The 27,783-nt window shown below is 45.1% G+C and overlaps 1 protein-coding gene across 3 annotated transcripts in view; it reads left to right on the forward strand.

Annotated features, from left to right (window-relative positions):
- Window positions 1–27,783, forward strand: part of PCSK5 (proprotein convertase subtilisin/kexin type 5) — a 1,619,480-nt gene that overhangs the window by 310,503 nt on the left and 1,281,194 nt on the right. For all 3 annotated transcript variants that reach the window (XM_069625842.1, XM_069625844.1, XM_069625843.1), the window contains exon 4: window positions 21,456–21,599. In XM_069625842.1, coding sequence (XP_069481943.1) covers window positions 21,456–21,599 — 144 coding nt within the window. The remainder of the gene's footprint in view (window positions 1–21,455; window positions 21,600–27,783) is intronic.

Below are 27,783 nucleotides of genomic sequence, written 5' to 3' on the forward strand. Positions count from 1 at the left end.
TCAGAAAACCTGAGTGCTTCCACAGTTAATTGGACCCTGCTTCCGTGGTCCCTTGAAGGAGACATGAGGCAGTCCTGCAAGAAATCGTTAGTTCTGTCCCTACAAATAACCAACCTTGGGAAGTCCTCAACTGCACAGCGCTGTTCACAAGAAGTCATTCTTCCAGAATGAGGCTAGACTCAAAAGTAACCCTAAGACAAATATGTGGTTCGGGGATGATTGATCTTAACCTACACCATACATACTCCCAGGCTTTGACCCTTACTTCCTCCCTGAATGACTTAACCTTCTGGCCATTTTTACAAACTCTCCAGACCAACTATTAGATTAGATTGAAACCATCTGATTTGACACCCCTCCTACAAAACAGAAGCTGGCCTAATTAAGAACATGCCCAACTTGGGGTTTACTCAACTTGTGCACTGTCCCGTGCAATATTGCAGACACACTCTAGGCTTGCTGATAGCCCATACGTATCAAGTCCCTTTATAGTTGCGGTCACATGGTACGTCATCCCAGCAGCCCTTCTCTGGGTGCCCCTCCTAGGCCAAACATCCTGCACCTGCTGCATTACTTTGACAGGGAGGCAATACTTGCAGTGGCATGGTAGAAAGGACAGCTTTGGCATGATAACACCCAAATGAGAGATGATCTGACTTCAGCATGGCATTCAAAGTGCCCAGAAATCCTTTATCCAAGTTTAGCGGAAACGGCGTGAACTTGCCATACACGTTCAGTGATGTTCCCAGTGAAGCTTAGGCTCATAGCTGATGGAAAGACATACTTTTGTCACTGAACCGGCTGAGGACTTAATTTGAAGTTGACAGACTGGTCCTAAGAGCTTGCCTTTGAACAACATTCGAGAATGAAGTTCACTTGAGGTCATTGGCTGATGCTGTTCTCGAATTGTGACCCTGTAATTGAGAAATAGACATTGGGCCTCATTACGAGTTTGGCGGCAGCCATGGAGCCACTAGCTCCATGGCTGCCGCCAAACCGGGCTCCTTTACTGGTTTCCCAGAATGGGGAATTACCGGGCCATTCCGAGTTTGGAGGGCCCGGTAATTCCTCCCTCTGGGAACCCAGGCCCGGACCTTCCCCATTCCCATCAGAGCCCCCATAGGGCTCAATGGGAATGGGAGAGGAAGCTAACAATGGGCCGATTACGACCGGCCCGTTGTTGGCTCCCTCTTCCCCTCGCGGGACCCGGTAAGGACGCCTGGTTTTAGCAGGCGTCCTTACTGGGTCCCGCGAGGGGACCTCTTAATGAGGTGGAATTATGTTAACGGGCCCGCCCCCATTAGCGGAATCCGTTAACCCATTCCGCCTCACTTGTAATGAGGCCCATTGACTCAATTGCTGGTTGACCTTGAGAGGTGGCGTTGTGGGGTGTTGTCTGCAACCCATTCATCTCTGTTCGAAGTGTGAACCACACTGGTTATGTTACTTGGTTGCAGTGTTTTGAGAGATGTTGGTCTGGTTGTTTGATCATTGGGGGGTGGTACTTTCAGGGGTTTACAGGGATATATGCATATTTGATGGTTGATAGGGGGTGAGCAGTCCCTCTAATTGTTAGGGAGTGTAAATATATGTCTGGGGTGTAACGTAGACAAGAACAGGTCAGGATATAATCCTTGAATGATTGTGTTTGAATGTGTCCAGCAATTAATGAGGCTCCCCGGGTTTTGAACATTGTCTTGGTATGTGCTGGGTCTTAAAGACGAGAGGAAAGTTGGACACATTTTAGAATATGTTGGGAGCATTGTCATGTTCTTATGTAACAGGAGCCTCAAATGCACACATCATGAACAGTGTCCATAGACCACACTGAGAGGGGAACATAGATACTATTCAAGATATGTTGCAGACTCTTTTTGTAGCCACTTGCATACTGAGAAGTCAACTTTATTACAGATGCACATGAGGCTAATGTGGATGGAAGGGTCTTGTTGCTTATGCATAGAATTGAGGGCTTGAAACTGGTGTTTTCCATATATGCCCCAAATACTTATAGCACATAGTTCTTTGAAGGAGTAGCTAGAAGGTTGCATAAGATATTGATTACAAAATAATGTGGGCCAAAGACTTTAATTTCTCAATCAATGTCAAGTGTGATAGGAGCACTTCGTCCAGTAGACCGGGACCACAAGTCACTGATATAGCACAATATTTGGACTTTGTAGATGTGTGGCGGCATGTTACACCCACAGATTCGAGAATATTAATTTTACTTCTGTGCACTGTGCTTCATCGATGATGAATTGTGATGTCCACGAGGTGCTTACATAAGGTCCGCGGTTGCTATGTACTCCTGTGGACGCCATTGGACCCTTCCCCGGCAGTGGTGGAATGTACTAGGGATCCTGCGAGAAGAAGAATCAGGATGTAAAAGTTCACAAATGAAGCATTGCATCGGCGGAGCCAGAATTCAAACAAGGGGTGGCTACTGATGTCACCTTGTTCTTCACTGATAATGTAGGATCAGTCAAAGTGGAGCTGGTGCTCTTGAAGGCATTTAATGCTAGAACTGTGGATGTGTATTGCAAGGGAAGCTGGTGTTTTAAAGAAAATCAGAACAGAACTATTCAATATAGCTGGGAGCCTAAGACAATTAGAAATGCAATGTGCTGAGACAAAAGACTTATTGATTCTGGGGGCGATGCAAAATCATGTGGATTTATTTAAGCACATAGATCACGAAATCTGATCTTTAGAGAGGTATCAGCAGCCCAGGCGCTAAGGAGAATTGGACAAGCCTGGAAGATTGCTGGCTCAGCTGAATCGGCTGGATAAGGGCATGATGACAATATCAACTGTTAAAGATAAGGCACACAGCTACCGCAGAACCAATGAGGTTATTACTGAGCTGTTCAGTGCATATTACCAGACTTTATATGCATCAAAACTGGATAAGCCGATTACGGAAATTAAGCACTGTGCAGATCTATTGAACTGGGCTGTCTGTAGCCAGCAGGATGCTAGGCCATCAATAATTCCATTATATAAGCCGAGATCAGAGATGTCATTAAGTCCATCCCTAACGGCAAACCCCTGGGGGAGGATGGATTTGAAGTCAGCATTTTATAAAGAGTATGAATTTGTCCCCTATTTAAGACAGATGTATCAGGCCTCCACTTTTCCCAACACAGCTAAGACTGCCCTGATCACCGTGTTTCTGAAGGAGGGCAAGCTACTATACCATTGCTCTTCGTACAGGCCACTGTTCTTGATCAACCTGGACAATACGATATTCGCTATGTTTCTACTGCCTTCACACATGCTAACCTTGAGATTGTTAGATCAGATGGGATTTGTGCCGGGTAGGTCTACTAAGCACAACCTCTGCAAATTATTTACTATTCTGCATAATGTCGACAAATCTAACCCAGCGGTACTGGCCTCTGTTTGCAGAGAAAGCTTTTGACTATGAGGGGCCATACCTATTTGAAGTGCTACACAAATTGGAGGGAGGGGTGTGGACTCTATTTTCTAAACATGATCAAGTGCTGTACACTGGATTTGTGGCCAAAGTGCTGACGAATGATGTAGCATTGAGTCCTATTGGGTTGCAGAGCGGCGTGCGTCAGAGGTGCTCCTTTTCTCTTCCTTACTATTTGCTCTGGCTATAGAGCCCCTTGCTTGCAAGTTGCGATGGGCACATTCGGAGGAGTGGATTCAGACCTGCGTCAGGACGACTATAGTCACCCTATATGCTGACAATTTGCTTCTATATATTAAAAGTCCAGTGGTGGGTCGCCACTTTGTTAGAACTGATATAATATTGTTTCATCCGCATTGTATATGTTGGCCTATGCCCAGTCGCTTTGCGAGGAAATTCGTATTACAAGGTCGTGACCTCAAGTGAATCAAGCCCCCATTTTAGGTTATAGCCATCATTTTAGTTTATTGTACAAAGTCACCCTGTAGTCTAAAATGACTGTCTCGTGTGCTCTTGTTCTTGCCTTAACCTCTTCAACCTCTGTAGGAGAGTTAATGTCCAACCTGCCTTCAGGCTACATGTTAGGGTCATGTAGACATTGTCCTTTGTTGACCTCGGGATCAGGGGATTACTTGAATCAGCGATATTAACCTACAAGTATACAACACCAATAACGCTATCCAAATACGACATGCGAAACACTTGTTTGATCTGTATTAAAGCAATGTGTAAAGAGTGTAACGTTAAACTAGAGGATAATAATGTTTGTAAGTGAATGTATTAAAAAAGTAAACCGCATGCACAAGATATGTAAATTGGGAACGAACCTGGCGTGACCCTAGCCCAGTACATGATTAACTTGAAAGAGGCTGGACATCGTTATAACGAAAATGTATAAATACGCCGATGTCCAGCCAGCAAATCCTGCTCACATTGAACCCTGCTGGTGGTCTCTGTGATGTATTGACGGCCAAATAGCTATTTGTGTGCTTTGTTTTATAACTGTTCAGTTTTGTAATAAAGATTCTGGGAATCTTTACAAGCCCGTGTCGGTGTATTTTCCTTTGCGTGGTGTAAAAGCCTTAATATTGTATTTTTCCGATTCCACACCTTGATAGTGTTGGATGTCAACAAAATTGGAGAACATGCAGGATTGTTAAGAAACTGGTCTAAATCAGAGCTCCTCCGGCTTACAAAGAACACTAGCAGGTGGGGAAGGACCAAGGTTCTCGATGGTGTGTCATCCATTATCATGATTCTGGATGTCTGCATCTCTACTGATATGGATATCCGCCTTCAGGTGGACTGAGTTAAGATACTGGAAGTTTGTTTAGAATAAAGCTGAGAAGTGAGTTATCCCTCTCTAATTCCACAGTGGGCAGGATCTCCTTAGTAAAAATGGTAATGGACCCAACATTTCTATATATTTTCCGACCATGTCGATATGGCCACCTGCAAGGTATTTTAAACATTTGAAACAGCTGATATGTCGGATATCGGTTGGGGAACATCCAGGTATATCTTGAGAAACACTGTTGCTGCCATATGAGAAGCACCTGATCTCAAGCTGTATCATAGTGTGGCACAAGCAGAGTTTGATATGAGGTTGTAGAATGTGCATCCTAGTGCTCTACGTCTTCTCCTAGGAAAAGCCATAGCACATCTGTTAGCAGGCAGGCCATGCCTTGTGGAGCTCACACAATATCAAGAGTGGAAGTGCAGCCTTGGTAAAATACATGTGTGGCATTACATAAATTAGCTGACCCTGCAAAGGATTGGTTAGATGCTCACCTAAATTGCTCCTTTTTGGAACCCTGGGTATGCCGGTTTCATTTGAGGAATGTTTTAAAGAACACATGGAAATGGTGGAGATTACTAACCTGCAACAGTTCCTTACCATAGAGCAGTTGAAGGGGATGGAGGATGAGTTGACTTGTTGACAAAATATTGGGATCCGGTTACGCCAATCGTTGAAATGATATTTTTCTGACTATAGAGTAGAGCTGTGTACGTCGGAGATACTGGAGATGCTGGTGGCTCCTTCAGCCACAATAGATATGTTGCAAAATTATCTGCTAAAATGAGTAACTATAAGGATTGTAGGGTGCACCTGCTGCGCCCTAAATTGGAAACACTATTAGGGTAGACCCTTACAGAAGAGAAGAGGAACGGAGGATAGCGTGTATCTATTGATTAGGTCATTACACATTCTTGCACCAGTTCTATTAGAAACCAAAAAGTATTCGTGGGGTTCAAAGTCCACCTCTGACTCTTGTGAAAGGTTTGGAATGGAAGTGGCAGACTTTGGTCATTTGCATGGAATTGTAGCAAAATAACAATGTTTTGACTGCAGGTCAGAAACGCGATTCCAAGAGTAATACCTGCGAACCCCAAATGTGGGTCTTCCCTGATGAATCGAAGACAAAACGACATTTCCTGCGGGTGGCTTTACTGTTACCATGACATAGGGTCGCACGCCCAGTACCAACTGTGAAAGCTTGGCATCGAGACAGTCTAGCTGTAGGGTCCTATAGAAGCCCATATACAGACCTAATGGTATATGAAAAGAACTGCAATAAATACTAACAATACAAGCATGCCACGATTGAAAAAGAGGTGAACTGTGGCCCGCGATGATACGACATATTTTATTTATATTGTGCCCATCCACAAGTGTTTCAGGGCGCGACGAGACAAGGGAGGGGTACAAGGGAGGAACAAACCACGTTCTTACGAGGCCCGGTGACATTGAGAACAGCCAAGAAGTTTAAAGAATTTAGGAAGACTGTGAACAATGTAGTCATGGTAATTGTCACATAGGCAAGATATATAAGATATATGCTAGCTCTATATATTCAACATTTTTTAAACTGATAACAGTTGTGGAATTGTGAAATGTCTTAATACTGACAGTGTATCCCCTCTGGTGTGTAGCTACTAATTTTAAGGCCCCCCGCCCCCTCCACTTATTTTCATTGTTCTTGTTGTGTTGACTCGGAATTAAGAAATGCGAGCTTGCGATGATGGCCTGTGCTAGAAATAGCAGTATTCTCTTTCTTTGGTAAATAATATCTAGGTTGGGAGTGCCCAATCCTATAGATTCCATTTTTCCTGGTTCTAGCACAAATCCACCAAAGAATGAAAGAGAACCATTTATGCGATCTTGGCGGCTAGAAATCGGTGCCCTGCCCTTGAAAAGCGCCGACTTCATGGTTGCGCAAGCTGTGGGGCACTGATGTGCAGGACCGCCTTCTCTTCAGCCAGGGGTGTTGCTAGGTCCGGGGCTACCCTAATGTCGGGACTGGCGGGGCTCGGGGCTAGCTACACTTTTGGTTGTAGCCCCTGACCTTCTATCCGGGGCTACAACCAAAAGACTATAGCGCTCTCACCCTTCCTCCCCCAACCCCCTAGCAACGCTTCTGCCTTCAGCGATCAGCTCTTCAAACCTTTTCATCTAAATCACCAAAAGGTTCAGTGACTCCGGCTTCCCCAGAACGAGTGATCTCAAATACCCCGATGCCCAGACAGCCTGTACACGTGGCTGATGCACAGAGCTGGCATCATTTCCATGGGCAAATCAATGATGGCATTTGCATCTGTTCTCCCTCAAAGTAGGTGGGCTCGGTGGTTCATCTGTAAATCCGTGCTGAGCCTCAAATGTTTAGCACCCCTGTGCCACGTCAAGGTGGAAGCTTGAGCCTATTACTGCCCCCACTCACAGTTGTCGCCCCCCCCCCCCTCCCGGGGTGTCAACATATTTGGTGTTGTGGTTAAAACTCCATCCGGTTCATTGGGAGCGATGTGTGATTGGCAAATATCAATCAAAATACCATAACATAGAGAGTGCGTTGAAATGAGACATCACTTATATAACCACTTCTTTAAAGACATGATCACATTCCTCTGATTGGGTAGATGGCAGGTAGATCACACTTGCTTTCTTCATGTAGTCAGCTAATTGGGTGAACTAATGAACTTACCTGTCCAATATATCAGCGATATTTTATCGTCTGGCAGCGGCCTTTTCACTAGTTCTGGCCCTCTCGTGGGGCGGTTGGCTACCCTGTTGGTGTTATCTCTCTGCAGGGTGTGACCCATTCACTCACTAATGGAACTGGTGACTGTTCGGGGCTGATCATATTCCTGCACCAGTGTGCATTTAAGACTCAAATGAGTTGGCAGCCTGGCACATGCATGTGTATTGCTACACTCTGTGCTGGCTTAACCAGGCCCAGCAAGTGCCTGCTAACTGCCACCACCTGCAAAGGATCAGCAAAGCCAGCGTCCTACTCGCACACATCCACGTGAATGCAGTCTAGCTGCTGCACTAGTGCACTGCATCTGGTACCATGGCTGCCCTGTCCACACCCTCGAGCCACCCACCCTACTGTGGCAGTACTGCCAGTTATTACAGTAGTGGAGCCTCACCATGGTCATTTATGATATAAGTCATTTATAACGTGCCTGTACGCAAGCGCTTCTAGGCGCGATGAGACAAGGGAGGGAAGAGAGGGAGAACAACACAATCTTACTAGGCCTTGCGTCATTCAGATTGTGCAAGTGCGATAACGCAAGGTGCAGGGGAGGTGGGGAACAGGAAGTCCTAGGGAGAGGGGAAGTGTAATCAGGGCAGCATTGCTTTCAGTAAGTGCAGCCAGGGCAGTGCAGATCTCAGTAGACAGTCCGGAATGAGTGAGAGAGGAGAGGAGAGGATAGGAGAGGAGAGGAGGCTGTGGGGTGCCTGAAAGAGAGTAGAGTGTCATCCGTGTAACACTGAAAGAGTAGAAGGTAGACATAAGGTGGGCCAAAGGGGCCACGTAGACATTGAAGAGCCATGATGAGAAGTTAGAGTCCTGGGGAACACAAGAGCGAGAGACAGAGAGAGACTGAGACTGAGACGGAGGGAGAGACTGACTGAGAGACTGACTGAGAGACTGACTGAGAGACTGACTGAGAGACTGACTGAGAGACTGACTGAGAGACTGACTGAGAGGGAGAGAGACTGACTGAGAGACTGAGAGAGACTGAGAGAGACTGAGAGAGACTGAGAGGGACTGAGAGGGAGAGAGAGGGAGAGAGACTGAGAGGGAGAGAGAGAGAGACTGAGAGGGAGAGAGAGAGAGACAGAGGGAGAGAGAGAGACGGAGAGAGAGAGAGAGACTGAGAGGGAGAGACTGAGAGGGAGAGAGAGACTGAGAGGGACTGAGAGGGAGAGACAGAGAGAGACTGACTATGAGAGAGACTGAGAGACAGAGAGAGAGAGACTGAGAGACTGACTGAGAGAGAGACTGAGAGAGAGTCTGGCTGACAGAGAGAGACTGGCTGAGAGAGAGAGACTGGCTGAGAGAGAGAGACTGGCTGAGAGAGAGAGACTGACTGAGAGAGAGACACTGACTGAGAGAGAAGGAGAGGAAGAGGGAGAAGGAGAGGGAGAGGGACTGACTGAGAGAGGAAGAGAGAGACAGAGAATGAGAGACTGAGAGACTGGGAGAGACTGAGAGGGGGAGAGAGGGAGAGACTGAGACTGACTGAGAGAGACAGAGAGAGACAGAGAGAGACAGAGAGAGAGACTGAGAGAGAGACTGAGAGAGAGACTGAGAGAGACTGACTGAGAGAGACTGACTGAGAGAGACTGAGAGAGACTGAGAGAGAGACTGACTGAGAGAGAGACTGACTGAGAGAGAGACTGACTGAGAGAGAGACTGACTGACTGAGAGAGACTGACTGACTGAGAGAGACTGACTGACTGAGAGAGACTGACTGAGAGAGAGAGACTGACTGAGAGAGAGAGACTGACTGAGAGAGAGAGACTGACTGAGAGAGAGACTGACTGAGAGAGAGACTGACTGAGAGAGACTGACTGACTGAGAGAGACTGACTGACTGAGAGAGACTGACTGACTGATAGAGACTGACTGACAGATAGAGACTGACTGACAGATAGAGACTGACTGACAGAGAGAGACTGACTGACAGAGAGAGACTGACTGACAGAGAGAGACTGACTGACAGAGAGAGAGAGACTGAGCTAGACTGACAGAGACTGAGAGAGACAGGGAGACTCTGTCTGTCAGAGATGTTTTTATGGGAGGGCAAAAGGGGCACTTGCCCAGGGCCACCACCTTGGAAGGGGCCCCCACAAGGCTGCCTGATGTAAAGTAAGATTCCATTGTTCAACAGACTTAAATAGCACACGCCAGGAGATTTTATGGCATGCTGCAGAGGCGCTAAACCCATTGCCTTTCTGTTTTGACAAGTTCATTCTGCCTGTGTAATGCGTTCTGTGTTCACTGTGGTATATACATAGTTTGTGGGCCTCATTATGAGGAGGGTGGTAAGGGGTTAACAGTACCAGTAAAGTCTGTTGGACAATGGAATCTTACTTTACATCAGGCAGCCTTGTGGGGGTTAAAGGTGCTGGAGCCGTTAACCCCTTACCGCCCTATTACGAGGTCTGCTTGCGGGAACCCGCTAAGGATGCCTGGTTTTACCAGACGTCCTTAGCGGGTCTTGCGAGCAGACCAGGATGCTAACAACAGGCTCGTTATTAACGGGCCCATTGTTAATATCCTACGGATTCCCATCCCCCCGCTCGAATGGAAATGGGGATGTACCGGGTCGGGGTTCCTTGAATGAGGAATTACCAGGCCCTCCAAGGTCGGAATGGCCCGGTAATTCCTCATTCAAGGAACCCGGTCCTGGTACCCGGTAAGGGGGTAGCCATGCCGCTAAATTCCTCGTAATGAGGCCCTATGTGTTCCTTATGGCACAACTTCTGTAGCATTCTTTCCTTCCTGTGGGAATTATGTTGATCATTTGCAATAGCCAAAGTTGAAATTCATATTGATAAATTGAGTGCCACAATGGTGAAGTTAGCTCAGTGTGTTAAAGACTCATCGCAGAGATGTGTTCATATGAAAGATTAGAAGAGCACATTCCAGCAAGTCTGGCTGACCCTTTCCTATGCCTGAAGTTTATAAACCTACCTGCATATGTACTTGGTGTTGCAGCATAAGAGGCGCTATTATCAGCAATGTTACTGCACCAGATAGGGGTTGCTCTAAAAACTAACGTGTCATTTGTATGGTGAAGGTCTAGAAATTGGTTTGTTCAGATGGGGTGTTCTAAAACCTAGGCAATTCCCTCCAAAGATGAGCATAAACTATTAGTCCAAGAGGTGAATAAAAGACTGTGGAACCAATGTGTTCATGCTTGTATTCTGGCTTTGCCAGCAGACGATACAGTGATCCTGGTCAAATCATATAATCTATCTTACATTACTGTGCTGTCTTCTGTGAGGTTTGCCTTCTTGCATACTACTGGTATCGTATAGCCCATTACTTGATCTTTCTTCTTATGTAGGCCATTTGAGTGGAAGGGGTGGTAGACATGAGGGAGCGGACCAGATGTTGTAGGCCTTGGGAAACCATATTTTAAGGTCTGCTCGTTTGACACAAAAAACGTTTTGCTTTTTGTAGAAAAGTCAAAGGTTTTTCTACACGTTTATGAATGACAATTTCACAAGCCATTGTTTTGTAAGTATTTAAAGCTTGAAAGTACAAAAGACATAACTAGATTAAATCTGTTAAATCACATTGATTGGTATGCTGGTACTTGTTTACTTCCCTTGATGATGGAGAGAATGAAGCTAGAATCATTCCCATTTTGCGTAACACCCTTCCTGACATTTTGGTTCTAAAAATTGTCAGGTTTGGAAATGTGATTTGTGTACTTTGCAAGTCTGTTTTATAAAATGAGATTGTTTTTTTACATGGCAAGAGTTGGAAAAGTTGGCACAAAATCCCAGCTTCACCCGTTAAGCAATGTGTGATCCTGTGCATCTCATTTAATCTTGTATTGCCTAACCTCTCAGAATTGCCAGTCCCTAAACCTTTCAAAATTGTCAGCCCTTCAGAGTGATTTCCTTCACAGGGTATGATCTTCATAAAAGCCTCACTCATGGTTTTACTGGCTATAGGTCGTTGCTTCCACTAGAATTGTGAGCATTGATGTACTTGCACACCACAGGCACTTGTTCCCTTGATCTCTAATGGCAACACTATTTGAAAACCATGTCCCACTTCTAATCTGTCTGTCTGGATAGAGACTCCTTCCTGGTAGCTTCTAATCTGCACCCACTGTCCATGCTATGCTATGTGTAGCTTTCTGCTTCCTACCAATTGGTCTCCTCTAGCCATGCTTGAACAGTTTTGAAATTCTGTGAGGCAGCTAATGTGAGTTCTCTGACGATTATGGGTTACATGTACCCTTTACATATAGTCCTGGATTAATACTACAGGCTGCATAACTTCCTGGATGCAATTGATCTAGAACAGAAGTAACCTCTTTGTAGATTGCTAATGTTGGCCTTCAAATGCTACTTGTTTATCATTCTGATTAGAGCAAGAATGAAGAGGGTAAGGGGACTTAAAGGGAGTAAACATGCTTATTTTGAATGCTGCGAGTAAGCATCTCAACCTATAGGTTATGCTCCCTTCGGGTGCGTGGGGTCGAAGAGGGGGGGGGGCGATGTAGGGGGGGTGCCACCAGATATTCTTGATCACTTAATTCCTTTGGTTTGGTGGAGGGGGCCCCTAAAATGTCCATGCCCAGGTCCCCAAAAAATGCTTAAATTGCCCTGCCTCCTGTTAATGAGAAATCGCCTTCCAGGGTGAAATGCGGTGGGGAACGGTCGCGCACCAGTGCGCTGGCAATTTGAGTAAGAAAGGAGGCTAATTAGAGCAGCGTGCTGGCATGAGCGCCCATCGCTGCCACCTTCAAACCCATTGTTATTTCTGAAACTGGATATCTAGCACGAGAGCACAGGCTTGGCTCACACTATTGTTGCTTGTTATGTGACCAAGACCGACTGGCAGTACAAAAATAAATATGCACACGATCATTCAACTGAGCCTGAGACAGAATGTGCCAGTGCTTGGAAAGCAGTACCATGGCTCAACTCTGGCAAGTGCCCCCCTCATATTAAGCACTGGGTGGCCTGTAACGTATATATAATCGACAGCTCCTCTATCAGCATTCCGCAGCCTATCCAAATTCTGATGTGCAATTTAAATAGGCCGTCGACTCCATGCCAGAAATGTGTGCTGTTGGGGAAATCACCCTTTCTGGTGCCAAGACAATTAGTTTGATGGCAGTGGTAAAAGCTTCCCACGTGTGCTCAGGCAGCGGCATAGTGTGGGCACCGGCCGTCTCTATTTTTACTGTATTTTCTGCTAGTCTCACAAGCCGCTGCTGATTCAAGTGCACACACGGTCGTCTTACCACCTCACACGTTGGGGTTCATATTCTGGGAATGCTTTAGAGGGTCACAGGAAAGAACACGTGCAGAATTGTGGAATTGGGCTTTGCAAAATGAAGGCGTGCTGTGTTGCAAAGATGGAAAAGATGTGCTTTGATCTACAGCACAAACCACCATTACTGTAAGTGCTCCCTGGCGGCTGGAGCTTGTTTTCTTCTTCACCTATTCGTACTGTGTAGGTTTGCAGTGAGCACAAATACAACTACCAGAATGTACAGGCAAATATCACTGATGCACTCATCAGACCTGGGACAAGGCAGAGGCGTTGCTAGGGGGAGGTGGCTGAGGGGGCTATGGTTCTAGCCCCAGATAGAAGCTCAGGGACTACAACCAAAAGGCTATAGCTAGCACCGAATCCCGCCAGTCCCGACATTAGCTTAGCCCCTGATCTTTTCCAGACCAAGCAGCACCCCTGGTTTCAGGGTAGGCAAATGCAGAGCATTAAGACCTTGGGGAATGCCCCCTGGGGTGGGGCGGAGGCACGCAACCTGAGTTGGGGGCCTGGAGGGTGAAAGACACAAAGCTCTCCTCCACTGCGCACAAGGATTTTGGCAGGAGCAGCACTGGTTCCCTCATATTCCACACATTGAGAGATCACATGAGAGATATGCTTGGTCTGAAAGAAAGAGTGCTCTCTTCAATAAAGTGCACTGAGCTTGATGCACGTTCACGCGAGACGAACAAGTAAAACGCGTGAAATTCTTTCACAACAGTAGGTCTGAAAAAACGTAAATGTCCCTCCGAGTTTGGGGATAGCTGAGGAGTACTGTCCTTCAGTGAGAACTGGGGTGCGGGTGGTGTGCAATTGTTCTGCACAATACGTTACAGTTAAAAACATGAAATAGTACTTTTTGGTCCAATAGAGTGCTAGGTCATTTGAACTAATTTTATTTTGTTGAATTTGTAGAGTGTGGTAATGCCCAGAGGCATCGAGGCGCTGTTGCAGGGGATTGTAAGTAGGCTTGGTTCAGGGTTACATTGAAAGCTGCGCAACAGTAAGTTTCTTAGTTACACATTACAATAGGTAGTTACAACATTAGTATGCAGAGCAATATCGGGTAAGTTCATACCAGGTGTTATCTAGCTAAACAGCATTAATCACTTTATTTGTGTGCAAAAAGGCATCCATGCTATAAAAATGACGAGTTGAAGGTCTCAGAATCCGCACTCACTCAGCAGGCCACTTCGGAAGGTCTGTGTGGATGGTGGCTTTGAGCTTTGGTCAGAAAACAGTAGGTGGCCAGTGGACAACTGTTGATCCTTTTTAGCGTAGGCACCCACAAACGGATGCTGGTGTGTGTTTCACAGACTGATTCCCCGTACACAAGCACCGATATTGTACAATAAAACCTGATTTAAAAACCTAAATCTTATGCTGCATCTCTCTAATCTCTTCTGAGTTGGCATCCTTCTCAATTTAGCCGTTGAAACACTTCCAAACAAAAGGTTCCAATTGTAGGAGAAACAATTGAAAAGGAGCTACTGCAGAAAGAGTAGAAAACTTAACAAAAGCTGGAAACTGAAAAGGGGCAATCTACAATAAGATGAAGGGATAGTGAAAGAAGAGAAAGTAGGGTTACACGAATGCAAAATGAAAGAAATGAGATGGAGACGTTTCATTTAGGCTATAACTGCTGAGATGGTGGACCTTAATGGCCAGTGAGGACGCACTATCCTGAGGTAGAGACTCTGATGAAGAGAGAGCCATTACCTCGGGCTGCGGGCAGTTATTGTCCAGGCTAACCATGTGCTTCGTGATTTGCACTCTGGGGTCAACCTCCTGGATGCTAAATCTTTTCAATCGCAAACTTGTCTGCACGTAGGCAGCGCAGTTTGTACATTCTGCTATGCCAGCTTCTAAGGCCAGACCTCTACCTTGGGAATGCTACTCATTTTGAATACTGTGCAGCGCATCAAAATCATTGAATTGGGGTATTTTGGCTTTATTTAAGGTAAAAACTAATGTCGCTTTTGAGAGATGGATCCATCGCCATGCTCAAGACTCTTGAGAAAGTCTTGGTCAAAATCCATTTCCTCCAATGGATTAAATTATTATATGGTGACTCAATAGCATCCATAGTTTCGAATGGGCTATGCTCTCAGACAATCGCATTAACCCGGGGGACTACACAAGGTTGCCCTCTCTCCCCGTTACTTTTCATGCTGGCAGTAGAACTGTTATAATGATGGATAAGAGGAGACGATCAAGTTCAGGGGGGTACAATTTGTTGGAGTTGAACAGAAGTTGTGGTTGTATGCAGACGATTTATTACTACTTCAGGACTTGGAGAATCCGATTACAATTGAAAATTAATTCAGAGAGATTTCAGGGTACAAAATGAACTAGTCAAAGAGGAAAGCATTACAGATGATGGATTTCTGCAATGAGGAAGGCTGTTTACGGTTCGGGTTCTGCGGATGTCCAGTCAAGGTGAAATATCTTGGTATTTGTCTCATATGTGAGGTAAGTAAACAATTGTAAGTAAAATTACCCATTGCAATTGCAAGCTGAAGATTAATTTAGGGAGCTAGTCAGCCTTTAAAACTGTATCTGTGATGCAAAACGAATGTGCTCAAATTGATGGCTGCCCGGCAAATAAATGATCTCCTTCCCAGGATTCGACTTTCTTCAGATAAGGGTTTATACAAAGCTATAGATGGAGCCAACCAAAACCTCATATCAGACGGTAAGACCCAAGACTAGCTTTATGGAAGTTACAGTAGTTGGCAGAGAAAGGGCGCTGGGAGTTCCTAACTTTGGATTAGATTTAGCTTTCTTAACTCAACATGTGCTGGCATTTTGAGAAAAGGAACCCGATGTATGGGTACAACCAAAAATGAGTCAAATTGGACGATTAGAACTGCTGGTTTTGCTGACTACTACCACAAACAAGAAAACAAGATAAGGGTTAATTAGTAAGTGCTGGAATGATTTGTCTCTGAACCTTGATCCATATGTTACGGGGAAAGCTTCTTTATGGTTTAACCTGAAGTTTGTTGTCGACAATAAAACACTTTATTGGCTGATGTGGTACTCAGCCAGCATACATTGGATTGATGACTTGTAAGTGAGAAAGAAATGGATCCCATGTGAGACTCTACGGAGAACAACCAAGATGGAGCGATTCTCCTTTGGACAATACAGAACACTGAAAAATGTAATCAAGAAAGCAGGAATGGTCGATGAGATGATCACAGGGAATGATTTATCATCTCCTACTACAGCTAGGTAATCAATATCATATATCTCCCTCCGTTTAATACAATTAAATGTTAAACTAACATCGTTAAACTTCAGTGACAGGGCCAACGAAATCAAATAACTCAACAGGGTATTTTGGACACCTGCTAAGTTGTTTAAAAGAGGACTGGGTGATTCTGAAGTATTTTGGGGCTGTAACCATAGACTGGGGACATTAGAACCTATGATCTGGGAATGCAGCCGAGTTAGCTCGTTCTGTCAAGACGTTGCACCAATGATTAACACAGTTTTGAGAATGGATTTGGGGTTTACTTCGGAAACACTAATTTTAGGAGGGATGTCGCAGCTCGAGGATCTATCATTCCCCCAGAAGTGCTTGTTCTTTAGAGAGCCATGACTGTCAAGGGAATTAAGTGATTGGAAGTCAGTAAAACCCCCAAAGATGACGGACTGGCAGAAGAAAATGCATAGAATTTCTCCAGTAGAATGCGTCCTTCCAAGAAAATTGAAGAAAGTGAACTTGTTCAAAGAGATCTGGTCCCAATTTCTATGTATAGCATATCATTGATGGAGGTGGGGAGGCCTGGGTGGAAGTGAAGGAATGTTTTTACACCTCAGTTGGACGTTGTATGTATTATGTGCTTGTGGTGTTCTTCTATTTGTTTTTTATAATGAAGACATTTGTGAATCAAAGATTGGATCGAATTGATAGATTTAATCAAATGGCATGTAAAATAAGGTTTACTATGGTGATGTTATGTACTCTCCAAATTACGAGGGTACCTACGGCTCCTTCCACCCCATGTCAGATGTCCCTAGCCCACAGGCTGCCCCCAATGTATTCTAATGCACAGTAACCCCTGCTGTCTAGGCCTTTTCTAATCTAGGACAGAAACCTAAAGGCTGTGGCCTTCTCAGCCTAATCCTGCTGGGGATTTTTAAGTGATCCTCTCCTTTCTCTGAGCAGATTGAGTTTACCAGACTTTCTCCTCTAATCTCCCCCGCTAACACTCTCTCTCTCTCTGTCTGAGATCTTCTTACTCTCCCGCTGTCTCTAGTTCCACTCCTCCCTTTATTACCTGCCTTCACTCCCCTCCCAGGCTCTTCCCCTCTCTTCACACACTCCTACCCTCTTGCTCTCTTCTCACAATATCCTACCTATGCCTCTATTTCCTGATCTTATCAAACTTTCTGCTTATCTCTTCCAACTATGCCCCCTCTCGCTTTACTCCACCCACAGCACTCATCCACTGCCGCCCTCACACTCGCCACACCCACTGACCGCACATGGTCACTCTCAGCCCCTTCCTAAATCCCCTACACTGCTCCGTGTTGCTCTTTCTCACACAATACCTTATTTGCACTCCTTCAGAACACTGCCACAGTCTCCTTAGCACTTCACTCTGTCTGCCTTCTGCTTAATCTTAGTCCACCACCACTCCACCTGACCTCAACCCAACACCTTTCAATCTCCTCTGTGGGCTACAGTTGTATAGCCCAGCTTAGCCCTTCCAACACTGCGCCCAGCTCCCATTCATCTCCCTGTTCACATGCTCACTTTGTCCAATCTCTGTCACCGCATCACCGCATCGCCGCTCTCTGCCCCTACTTTCAGTGCTATGCGGATGATACCCAGCTCATTTTCAGGCTACCCTCGGCCTCCTTCTCCTTCCCTCATCTCCGACTATCTTTCTGCTATCCAGGAATGGTGTGCCGCCAACGACCTCTGCCTTAATGCCAGTAAGAATGAGATTCTACTCATCGGCACTCCCACTCCCTCCTTCCCTGCTGCTCTCTGGCCGGCCTCTCTGGGCCCTCTTCCTGTTCCTACCTGCAAGGCAAAAAACCTCGGGGTCATCTTCAACTCCACACTCTCCTTCTCTCCTCACATATCCGACGTCTCTAAGAAGTCACACTACCAGCTACACCTCCTCCGAGGTATCCTTCCTTTCCTCTCCTTCCCCCAGAAGCTCACTGTCTCTAGAGCCCTGGTTCTCTCGAAGCTGGACTACTGTAACAGCCTCTATCTAAATCTGCCCGCCTCTACTCTCCGCCCTTTGCAACTCATCCAGAACAGGACTGCGAGACTTGTCCTTGGCCTCAAGCCCAGTGACCGTATCTCTCCTGGACTGAAATCACTACACTGGCTCCCAGTGACTGCGAGGATCAAGTTCAAAACCCTCTGCATTGTCCACAAGGCCGTCTGGGGCCTTGGGCCAAAATACCTTCAATTCTCTCTTCCTAAATATCTTCCTTCTCGAGCTCTTCGCTCATCCGCCTCCAACTCCCTCAGGGTCAGCCGCTTCTCCAAACAACGAGTTGGGGGCAGATCTCTCTCTGCTGCAGGGGCCTCCCTCTGGAACAGCCTTCCTGCCTCCCTGAAACTTGAGGAGAACCATCTCCGGTTCCGGAAGCACCTCAAAACCTTCGTCTTTGCCCCCGCTTTCTCTCCCCCTCTCCCCTGCTAATACTACTGAAACTGCTCTGAATCTGCAACTGGGCCACTCACCGTTCTTGGTCCTTGGCCCAGCCACTCTCCCCTGCACTGCCTCCCCGGCAACCCCTGCAATGCGGGCCTGTGTCTGTATCCCCACAGCCCCCCTTCCCAGCACTTGTCTGCACTTACCTCGCACTTGCCACTAGCTGGCCCTTGTTATTTATCCTGTATCCTGTATGCTGCATGCTAATAACCCTGTACTGCACTTTCCCCTCTTCCTTTCCCCCATGCACTTTTCCCTTCCCCTCTACCCTTGCACTTTCACGATCTGAATGACACCTGGCCTAGTAGGATCGTTGTCTCTCCCCTTGTTTCCCACCCCTGCCTCGTCGCGCCTTGAAACACTTGTGCATAGGCGCGTTACAAATGCCATATCATATCATATAACATACTCCCGATACGCGCTCCTTATGTTGTGTATTTGAAAAATGTTCACTGTCTGGCCTGCCCTAGTTGTAGAGACAACTATTTAATTGATGAACAAAGTGTTCTTATGAGTAAGGACTATGAGTGATTGGGCATGTTTACAACCACATGAATTGTTATTGGCTCGTCTAATATAAACCACCCTTGTTCCGCCACGACCACAAAAGCTGCTTAGTGGTGTTAAACCTCATGGCTTGTGGCATACAAGAAGAGCCAAAAAATAATTACCAAATCACTCCTGTATGCATGATGATGCTTCTTCTCAGACTGATTAGATGTTCTGTTTATATTAGGGGAGCTTAGCCCCTTTTCTGTTTCTAAAGAAATTACAACTTGCAGTAGAGGTTGGGTAGGTTAAATTTTTCTTTTCCACCTCCTTTTGTTCTCCAACCCAATTCTTTTTTTCCCCTCCACGCCAAATCTTGATCTCCTGAGCTTTGAGTTCACTCCCTTTGCGTGCTACTGTTCATTTGCATTGGGGCGGCGCCCATGACCCAGCTGTCGTTACCTGAAATCCAGGTGATTTCTGTGTCTTTGCTTACTTGTCTACTTCTGTGGAGTTTCAGGCTGTTTAGGGAAATATTCCCGAATCCATATTTTCTTGAGAGAGTCTCGACCCAGAGCAAAGATCCGCAGAAAAGTAGAAGTTCAAAAATTGTTTTCGAAGGAATGAAACTGTGTGTTAAGGCAGAGATGTGGTGCGTAATGTACGGTGGTTGGTGGCTACATTTAGAAAGGGGAGTATGAAGTAGGATACATGCTTCTACTTTTGTCGAGTAAGTTAGCCTGGGGTTCATTGTGGCTTCTGTCATGCATGGGTCACAGGTCTAAATCTGCGGCGCTGGGAATTCAAGGCTTCATCCTTACTTGCACACATCACGTGACAAGGATTCCTGTGGCGTACTCTTCCCATGAATGAGTTGAAACAAATACTTGGTACTTCTAGCTGACATGTAGCAGTATACATGTAATTCACATTGTTCTTGTGTGTGTGTGAGAGTTGGAATCAGTATTGATTTTACAAAAGGAAATATTCGGGTAGAGCACGTGGTAGACGAGATGGAGAGAGGGAGGCAAAACTAGTATTAGTTATGTTTTAAGGACGTACTACGACGCCATGGAAGATATGATTGGTGATCTCGTATAGCTGCACTGAAACAGGTTCAGTTTGATTTGCACATGACTGGTTTGGGAATGTTCAAGGGATAATGTTAGGTACCCTGACCTTTTTGTTTCTATCAAAGACAATTCATTAAAATGTCTTCATTTGATGTGACACATTCTTGCAGCTTGTTTTTTTTTTCAGAATGCTTAGCATGTTCCTATTCCTGCTGCAGAGACCAGTATGTAAATTGTGGGTCATATATTCGAATCTGGCCAACAACGACTCGGCCTTGCAACCTTCCAAAGTCAGAACAATATGTAGAACCGTGTCTACTAAATTTAAACCACTTATTAAACGCAACAAGGGTGGTTTAATTTGTGGGGTGCACTACATAAATAGTCTGGGTGCCTGACCTCTTTATTCCTATCACTATGCTCTAATAATACAACTGAGTGGGTTAATGCGCCTGCTACAGAAATCTGTGCAAGTTGAAATGTTGTATTTGGCAGTGGCGGTACGGCCTTGCACCTTTTTAGAAGTCGATACGAGAGCATGATTGAGCGCAGTATTATGCGCATATAGTTATTTGAATTCCCTTCGGAAAGAGCACCAATGCCTACGGAACAGAAGTGGTGTATAAGGGCCTGTTTGATACATACCCCCCGACTGCCGGGGTAGAGGGAGGGAAGGGAATGGCATTACCTGGGCATGCTAAGGTTGTATCTGAGGGCGCAAGTCCACACATAGCAAATAGTGGCTGTAGCTGAACATACAGTGCTTAACCTGTCCCATGCTTAGAATGCTGCATTTGGCAGATGGTAGCACATCAGCATCTAAGGCTCTGCTGGCATTCGTTTGCTCTACCTGGTGTATCATAACTTAATTTTGACATACCTTGGTTTGCATGTAAGCACTTAGAAGTTGCAGGAACCCAGCATGAATCGCTATCTTTCAATGCGATAGTGCTACTTGATCTATGATGGCACAAACAATATCACCACTGGTCTGCAATACTGCATCTGCTCACCTTTAGCTTGGGGAATGACCCCAGACCCATTCGCTTTGTCAATCCTTTTGTTTAAAGCAAATCATGTTTGTATGCACCCTGGATTATTTCTGGCAGGCATACATTCTCCTTCAGATATATTTTTTAGAAGCTCCTTTTTATGAGTGCTGGAAATCATACACACATGGCTGTTTTCACTTGTTGCCTTTTGTGCGATAGGTTGCAAAAGTGATGTATAGAGGTTCAAATTTGAATATTGCAGCCGATTTACATATTTTGAGTTGAGAAATAACTGATCTGTAAATCTGTGTGCAAAATATCCCTGCTATTCAACCCCCCCCCCCCCTCCGTTCCCCCGCTGTTCTATATATTGAAGGTTGTAAATCGATCTCTTTTCTGTTCACATGTTGCTGCTGTCAGGCATCCGCCTTTAAAAACCTGGGTCCCCTTTTTGTTTTTCAGCACTGTAGCGATAATGTCCATCACTGCCAGTCCGACATGAACATCGTTGGTGCTTGGAAAAGGGGGTACACTGGAAAAAATGTGGTGGTCACCATCTTGGATGACGGCATTGAGCGAAATCACCCTGACTTGATGCAGAACTATGTAAGTGTTTAAATGCGTCTTGGAAGGTTTCATTAATCAGAGGTATGCTTAACACATGTATCTGTAATGTAGTTCTTTAGCTTTCCATGAATGTACCTTTTTGTAATTGGAGTATCTTCCAAGCACTCCAGAGTTAACGCCCTGCTGCTCGGAGTTGGTTGCTGTGCTGAAGATGGGGGTCACCAGGCAGCGACCCATACTTTATTGATGGTCTCTTTAGTGATGAGGCTACACCTGATTGCTTGCCCCATAATCTCCCCGACTCATGGATCAGTAAAGATTATGGGGACGGCTATGAACAATGGAGATTTGGCAATGACCACCTGGTGGATGAAAAATATGGATGTTTGGATAATCTATGTACACATCTGCAATGTTGGAATTTTTGCATGGTCACTGAGAAATAGGTCAAGCGTTCAGAAGAGGGACTCCACAAGGGCTGCATGGCCGTAGGCACCACCTATTACGATGATGATGGAATGCTACTATGGGACGTACAGACCACAGTGATGGCAGAAGAAGAAATCTCTTAAAGTATTATATGCCAATATACTGGCATGCTTGGGACATATTTAGCACAGAGTTACAGATGAAAGAAATTATTGCTCTCCATTGACCCACATTTTTTTGGAAGGCTGGGTTTACTATTCAGTATTTATTGAAAAGGACTTGACCAGCCTACTTGATCCATCCAGTTATCTGCACATGGAGCGGGGTTCAAAATTGCTGGGTGCCTTTTAACTCCTGCGAGTAGCCTAGGTGAACCTATCTAGCTGGACACACACCACTATCAGGTACTTCTATTGAATCCAAGGCAAACTCAAACCTATGTCTGACACTAATCTAATGTTTGGGAATGTAGTGTAGCATTGGTTGCACATCTTCAATACATGTGATGCACAGTGGGTTACTTATGATGGATTAAAACTAAAACGTAATAGTTGGATTTACATGTGGAGGTTAGATTTCTGGCGCGCAATGTACTGCAAAGTTCGCACTTGATATCCCGGAGCTGTGTTTCGCTCCTGTGGACAGCAAACATTTTCCACTACCTTTGCCATGCAGATGATACCATCTTGTTAGTAATTACCGCACTGGTTCTCCAGGTGCTTCATATGTAGAATTCCCAACTGCAAGGATTTTATATTTAGACATTGACAGATCTTGCATAATGTCACCAAAAAAGTACCAAGCTCAAGTCATACAAATCTCTGTTTCCCTATTCCATGTGTCAGAAAGCCATCTAGTCCTGTTTTTCCCCTTGGAATTCTAGGACTTGTAAGTTTTCTTTTCCATTAAAAATGTTGGACTACAAATCCTAGAATTCCAATAAAAATAGGCAACTGGGTGGCTTTGGTACTCATGAAATTGGGAATATGAGAGGTGCGAGTCCCAGTTTATTGGTTATGCAGAATCCCAGAAGTTAACCAGTTTGAATATTTGGGCCCCTGGTTATCAACTGATTTGTTATGGTCCCAGGTCAAATGCTAGAAACTCTTATGGTTCAATTTACATTTTACCAACAAATTTGGAGGAAATTAATTTGACCTAGCCTTTAAAATGTTTAATGCCAAATCTATTGCCGGCGATACGTGCAGCAGTAATATATGGCGAGACTGCCAAATTGCAGAAAGGGCAGCATGCATTTTTGAGGGGTCCTCTTGCCATGCCTCTCCACTTCAGCTCGGTTGGTGGACCTTGCATTTGGGGGAATGATACATTAGAGCCCGACTATAAGTGGTTCCAATAATGTTATGAATATCAATTTGATATAATGAAGAGGCAATGAAGCCCAGAAAATGATCATTAATTGTGGAGCTAAAAATGTTCCCTGGCCTGAGTAAGAAAGCGCCACACTTGCTTTGAAGCATGTTCCCAATGGTTTAAAGATGTGCACAAAATAGAAGAGAAATAAAGACAGAAAATTAAATTAAGTCTTATGTCGACAGGGCATTATGTAAAGCCTCCTTTCACATACATGTAATCTAGCATTGGAAGTATATTTAATGGTGTCAATCAAGGATTCCCATAAGAGAAGGCAGATCGTTTGTGAGATTCAATAAATTGCCAGTTAAGACGTCTCAAAACAGCTGGACATGGAATGCTCATGGAAATAATGTTTGCCAGAGTTATATGCAGTCTATAGCAAGCAGTAAACACTTTAATTTTTTGCACTTTATGAAATGACAGGACAAGGAATCTACTGCACCCGTTTTTGAGATTGTATTGGTTCCAACGCTCTTTGGGGTTTATGATACCTGCTCTAGATATGCATCTGGCAAGCGCCCTTGGGAAATTCTCGAGAGAAGCAAAAAGGGTTACAATTGGAGGAAAGTTTTTCAAATTAAGATCAGAGCAGTGGAAATACGTACACGGTGAACTAAAGCTCTTTGCTCACTTTGCACTGTTAGTTCATTTGATCTGTTATTAGCTTTATTTTCAAGTTCTTTTACAAATCTCAACACCCGTTAATCACGAAATGTGTCGCACCTCGTCACAGAAATAACCACTTCAAATGGAACAAGTTGGGTCAACATGTTCATAGAATTTGTTGATATTGAATGCTAAATGCTACTGGGCCTGTTCTGGGCAGGCCATCTACGAAGGCCCATCCAAAACCTCCAAGCAACCATTCCAGTCATTTGAACACTTTCCCATGAGCACACTGGAGGACAAGCTCACCCACTCAGCACAGTAAACTCTTCTCAGGTCAGCAGGCCCAAGCCTTCAGCTACTGGTATTCCTAGGGCCCCTCCAACAGCCGACAGACACTTCATCCACCATTAAAGACAATTGCACAACCACACAAAAAGACAAGCCAAGCAGCTAGTAAAATCCTGGGCTCAAGATCAGAAAATGGGGTGGGAGGGACCCTGGAGGCAGCGGCACGCCACCCTCTGTGATGCTAGCCTTTCAGGTGGCATGCAGATAATCCTGTACCCTTTCCGACACCTGCCTCAGAACAGATTGTGATCACAAGACGAAAAGCAACACAATGATTGAACGTTGATGCCGGGCATGCGTCACTGCAGTTCGCAATCGTAGCCAGATCGCAGGAAACCATAACCAGAAATTATAACCTGCAAATGCTCACGGCATGCAGCTGCCGCTTACCCAGAATGCACAGGCCTGCTGTGGCGGCTTGGGGACCTGATTCGGGGAAGAAAGGACATTGTACACAAATCGCAGAAATAACCTATGGTGGAATCAGCAATTCCATACTGCTTCTAGGCCTCTATAAATGTGATCATGTCTTCGGCTTTGCCTTGGCTACCAGTGTTCAGCTGAAATTTATTTAAATCACGGAGTCTTTTCAATAAAACTATTTTCAGCCCCCAAACAACTGCACTGATTATATTTGTAAGGCTCCCCGTTGACTCTGTTCTCTTCATCAGACCTCCCTAGTTCTGTATTAGAAGAACTCTGGAGGAAGGCATTTTGCAGGTGCTACCTCCTAAGATCTGGAATGTATTGCCTACTGGACGGCAAACTCAATACCATTGTTTGGTGTTTAGGAGGAAGCTTTAGAACTTGCTTTCATCTGGCTCAGTAATCGGTGGCCACAGCTGACCTGTCTTGCTTTGATCATCTGTAGGACCAAGAAGCCTTAATGATGATTTGTTTTTTTTTTTATACATACAACCGCAAATGCTAAACCCCTTCCTCTCCATCGTTATCTAATATACGGATATCACCATCCAATTAGACCCCTTCTCCCCTTCACTGCACTCAGAGTCAATATAATCATTGCAAAGGACAGGTTAAAAACAACACATGAATAAGAGTACCCGTTGGGTATCTTAACCTTTCTACTTAATGCAGTCTCACATTAAAGACCTGCTTGATCTAACCGATGCAGTTAGTGCTCCGCCGCACTCCCTTTTCATATCGGGGACAGAAGACCAATTTCTCATGCCGCTGAGACCACAAACATTGATGGATGGTGTCGATATGAATACTTTTTAAATGTGCCAGTTTGAAACCCAATAAAACACATGCTCTTGTGTACATGTACTGCATGCAACCTACTGAATGCGAGGACATTTTAAGCCTACATATCTGCCAGACCTATCTCTCACTCACCCAGGGCTACTCAATCGCTAACCTATACATCTTTGAACACTGTCTCTGAATCCCAATGCGTATTTTAACCCAACACATACTTTTCCGTTCTCTCTAGAAGACGGTCCACCTCCGCTTTCCCTCCTTACTTCACTCTTGCTCTCCTTCCTAGCCGCCGCAGGTCTGACTTCCCCAGGAGAGAGCGCATTGTGGCACATACAAGGATGGGTTTGAAACTACTGTGATTATGGTTAGGCGGAGTAACAAAGCAATAGTAACATAACATGCATATTGCCACCAAGAGTTTGGAGTGTAAACTATTTTGATTTTATACCATGTTTTCCGTTATATTTCAGTAAGGGGATGATGTGAGGTGCTGGTGTTTCTCTTCACCTCAGTAATGCCATGCAGTTGTGAAATCTGTGATCCCTTTATAAACGTGATAATTGTTGCCAACAATAAGTGGCCATCAAGTCTAATGAAGTGTGATCATCTGAACTAGTGGTGTAGTTAACATAATGATGCCACACACTTGTAGTGCAATGGAACACATACAACAGAATATTATGCAGAACTGTGATTGTGACGTGCTAGCATTGTCCATACACTCTACTGGATCAACATGTTTCTTGCACAGAAACTGCTCTCCCGAACACCTGTGAAGTCTTTCTCTCTATTCTTGACTCTAACCTTCCTTCTGTCCTCATTCTCCTTGATCTATCCTCTGCTTTCGACACGATCAACCACACCATTCTGCTCAATCGCCTCTGTGACAACCTGGGTATCTCTGGTCAGGCCCTGGCTTGGTTGACCTCCTTTCTCACTGATCCTTGGTTCTTTCCTCTTTTCTATCTCTTTCTACCTGTGTTCCCCATGGGTCTAACCTCTCTCCCTGGCTTTTCAATCACTATCTGGCACCTCTTGCCCACCACATTTCTACCTTCTGCTCTAACTTTGTGTTATGCAGATGACACCCAGCTCTCCTTCAGGATCCCCTCAGCCACTTCTGCTCCTTCTCATATACCAGACTGCCTGTCTGCAATTCAGGAATGGTGTGCCGCCAATGATCTCTGCCTTATGCCAGTAACTCTGAGATCCTCCTTATAGGGACACCTGATCCCTCCTTTCCTCTCTCGCTCTGGCCTCCCATCCTGGGCCCTCTACCTGTTCCTTCCAGTGAGGCGAAGAACCTTGGGCTCGCTTTCGACTACACCCTCTCCTTCTCTCCTCACATCTGATATCTTTAAGAAGCCACACTATCAGCTGCACCTCCTCAGAGGTATTCTTTCCAACAAAGATGGTATAATTTGTTACACTTGTGTGTCTGTGGCTCACAGGATTAATTAATGAGCTATAAGGATGTGTGTTTGAGTTCATGGTCCTAGGTTAAAATCCTGGCAGGTCCACTCAGCCATTCAGACTTCTGCGGTGGATAAAATGAGTACCGTTATGTTGGGTAACCAACCTGATCATCTCAAAGGTGTCTCACTTTGGCAAATGTGTGCTTTGCAAATGTGCAGTAACTGCTTCCTCGCTTGATAAGGTGGTAGTTCCACATTGTTGAAGCTGTGAACAATAATTTTGTAAGTCGAGTATTTTCAGAACCAACCTTGGGGTGCGTTATCAGCAGCCGCATAGCAGGATGTGTTTGCTTCATGTTGTGATTGGGGCTTCAGTTCTGCACTTTTTAGATGCATTAGCCCACTCCCAGCTGAGCAGCCTTTGAGGTATGAAACATTTTGATATTTTATGTCCCCCTGAACCTTCCCCGAAGTACATTCCTGCATAGCCTACTGTGAATTTTGGGCTTTTACAAATCCAGTTGCTGCTTTGACCCGTGGCGTTTTCAGATTTGAAAAGCAAAAGGCAGGAGAATGAGCCCCGTCTTTTATCCCCCAACAATGGACTTCCATGTTTTTGTCCAGGGAGCGGTTTACTGCAAAAACTACATGGAATGACTTTCACGTATTTAAGCTCACAATGTGATGGTATCTGGAGCACTCCTTGCACTTTACAACATTCGAGGGTGCACGCCTGCCCTCTGTGAGCATGTTGCCCTCTCTGATCAAACCTTTGTTTGGGCCTGAACAAATGAAGGCAGAATCTTGTGTGAAGTGCTGTC

The sequence above is a fragment of the Ambystoma mexicanum genome, chromosome 6p (genome assembly GCF_040938575.1).
Source record: "Ambystoma mexicanum isolate Mex_15411 chromosome 6p, UKY_AmexF1_1, whole genome shotgun sequence".
Classification (NCBI taxonomy): domain Eukaryota; kingdom Metazoa; phylum Chordata; class Amphibia; order Caudata; family Ambystomatidae; genus Ambystoma; species Ambystoma mexicanum.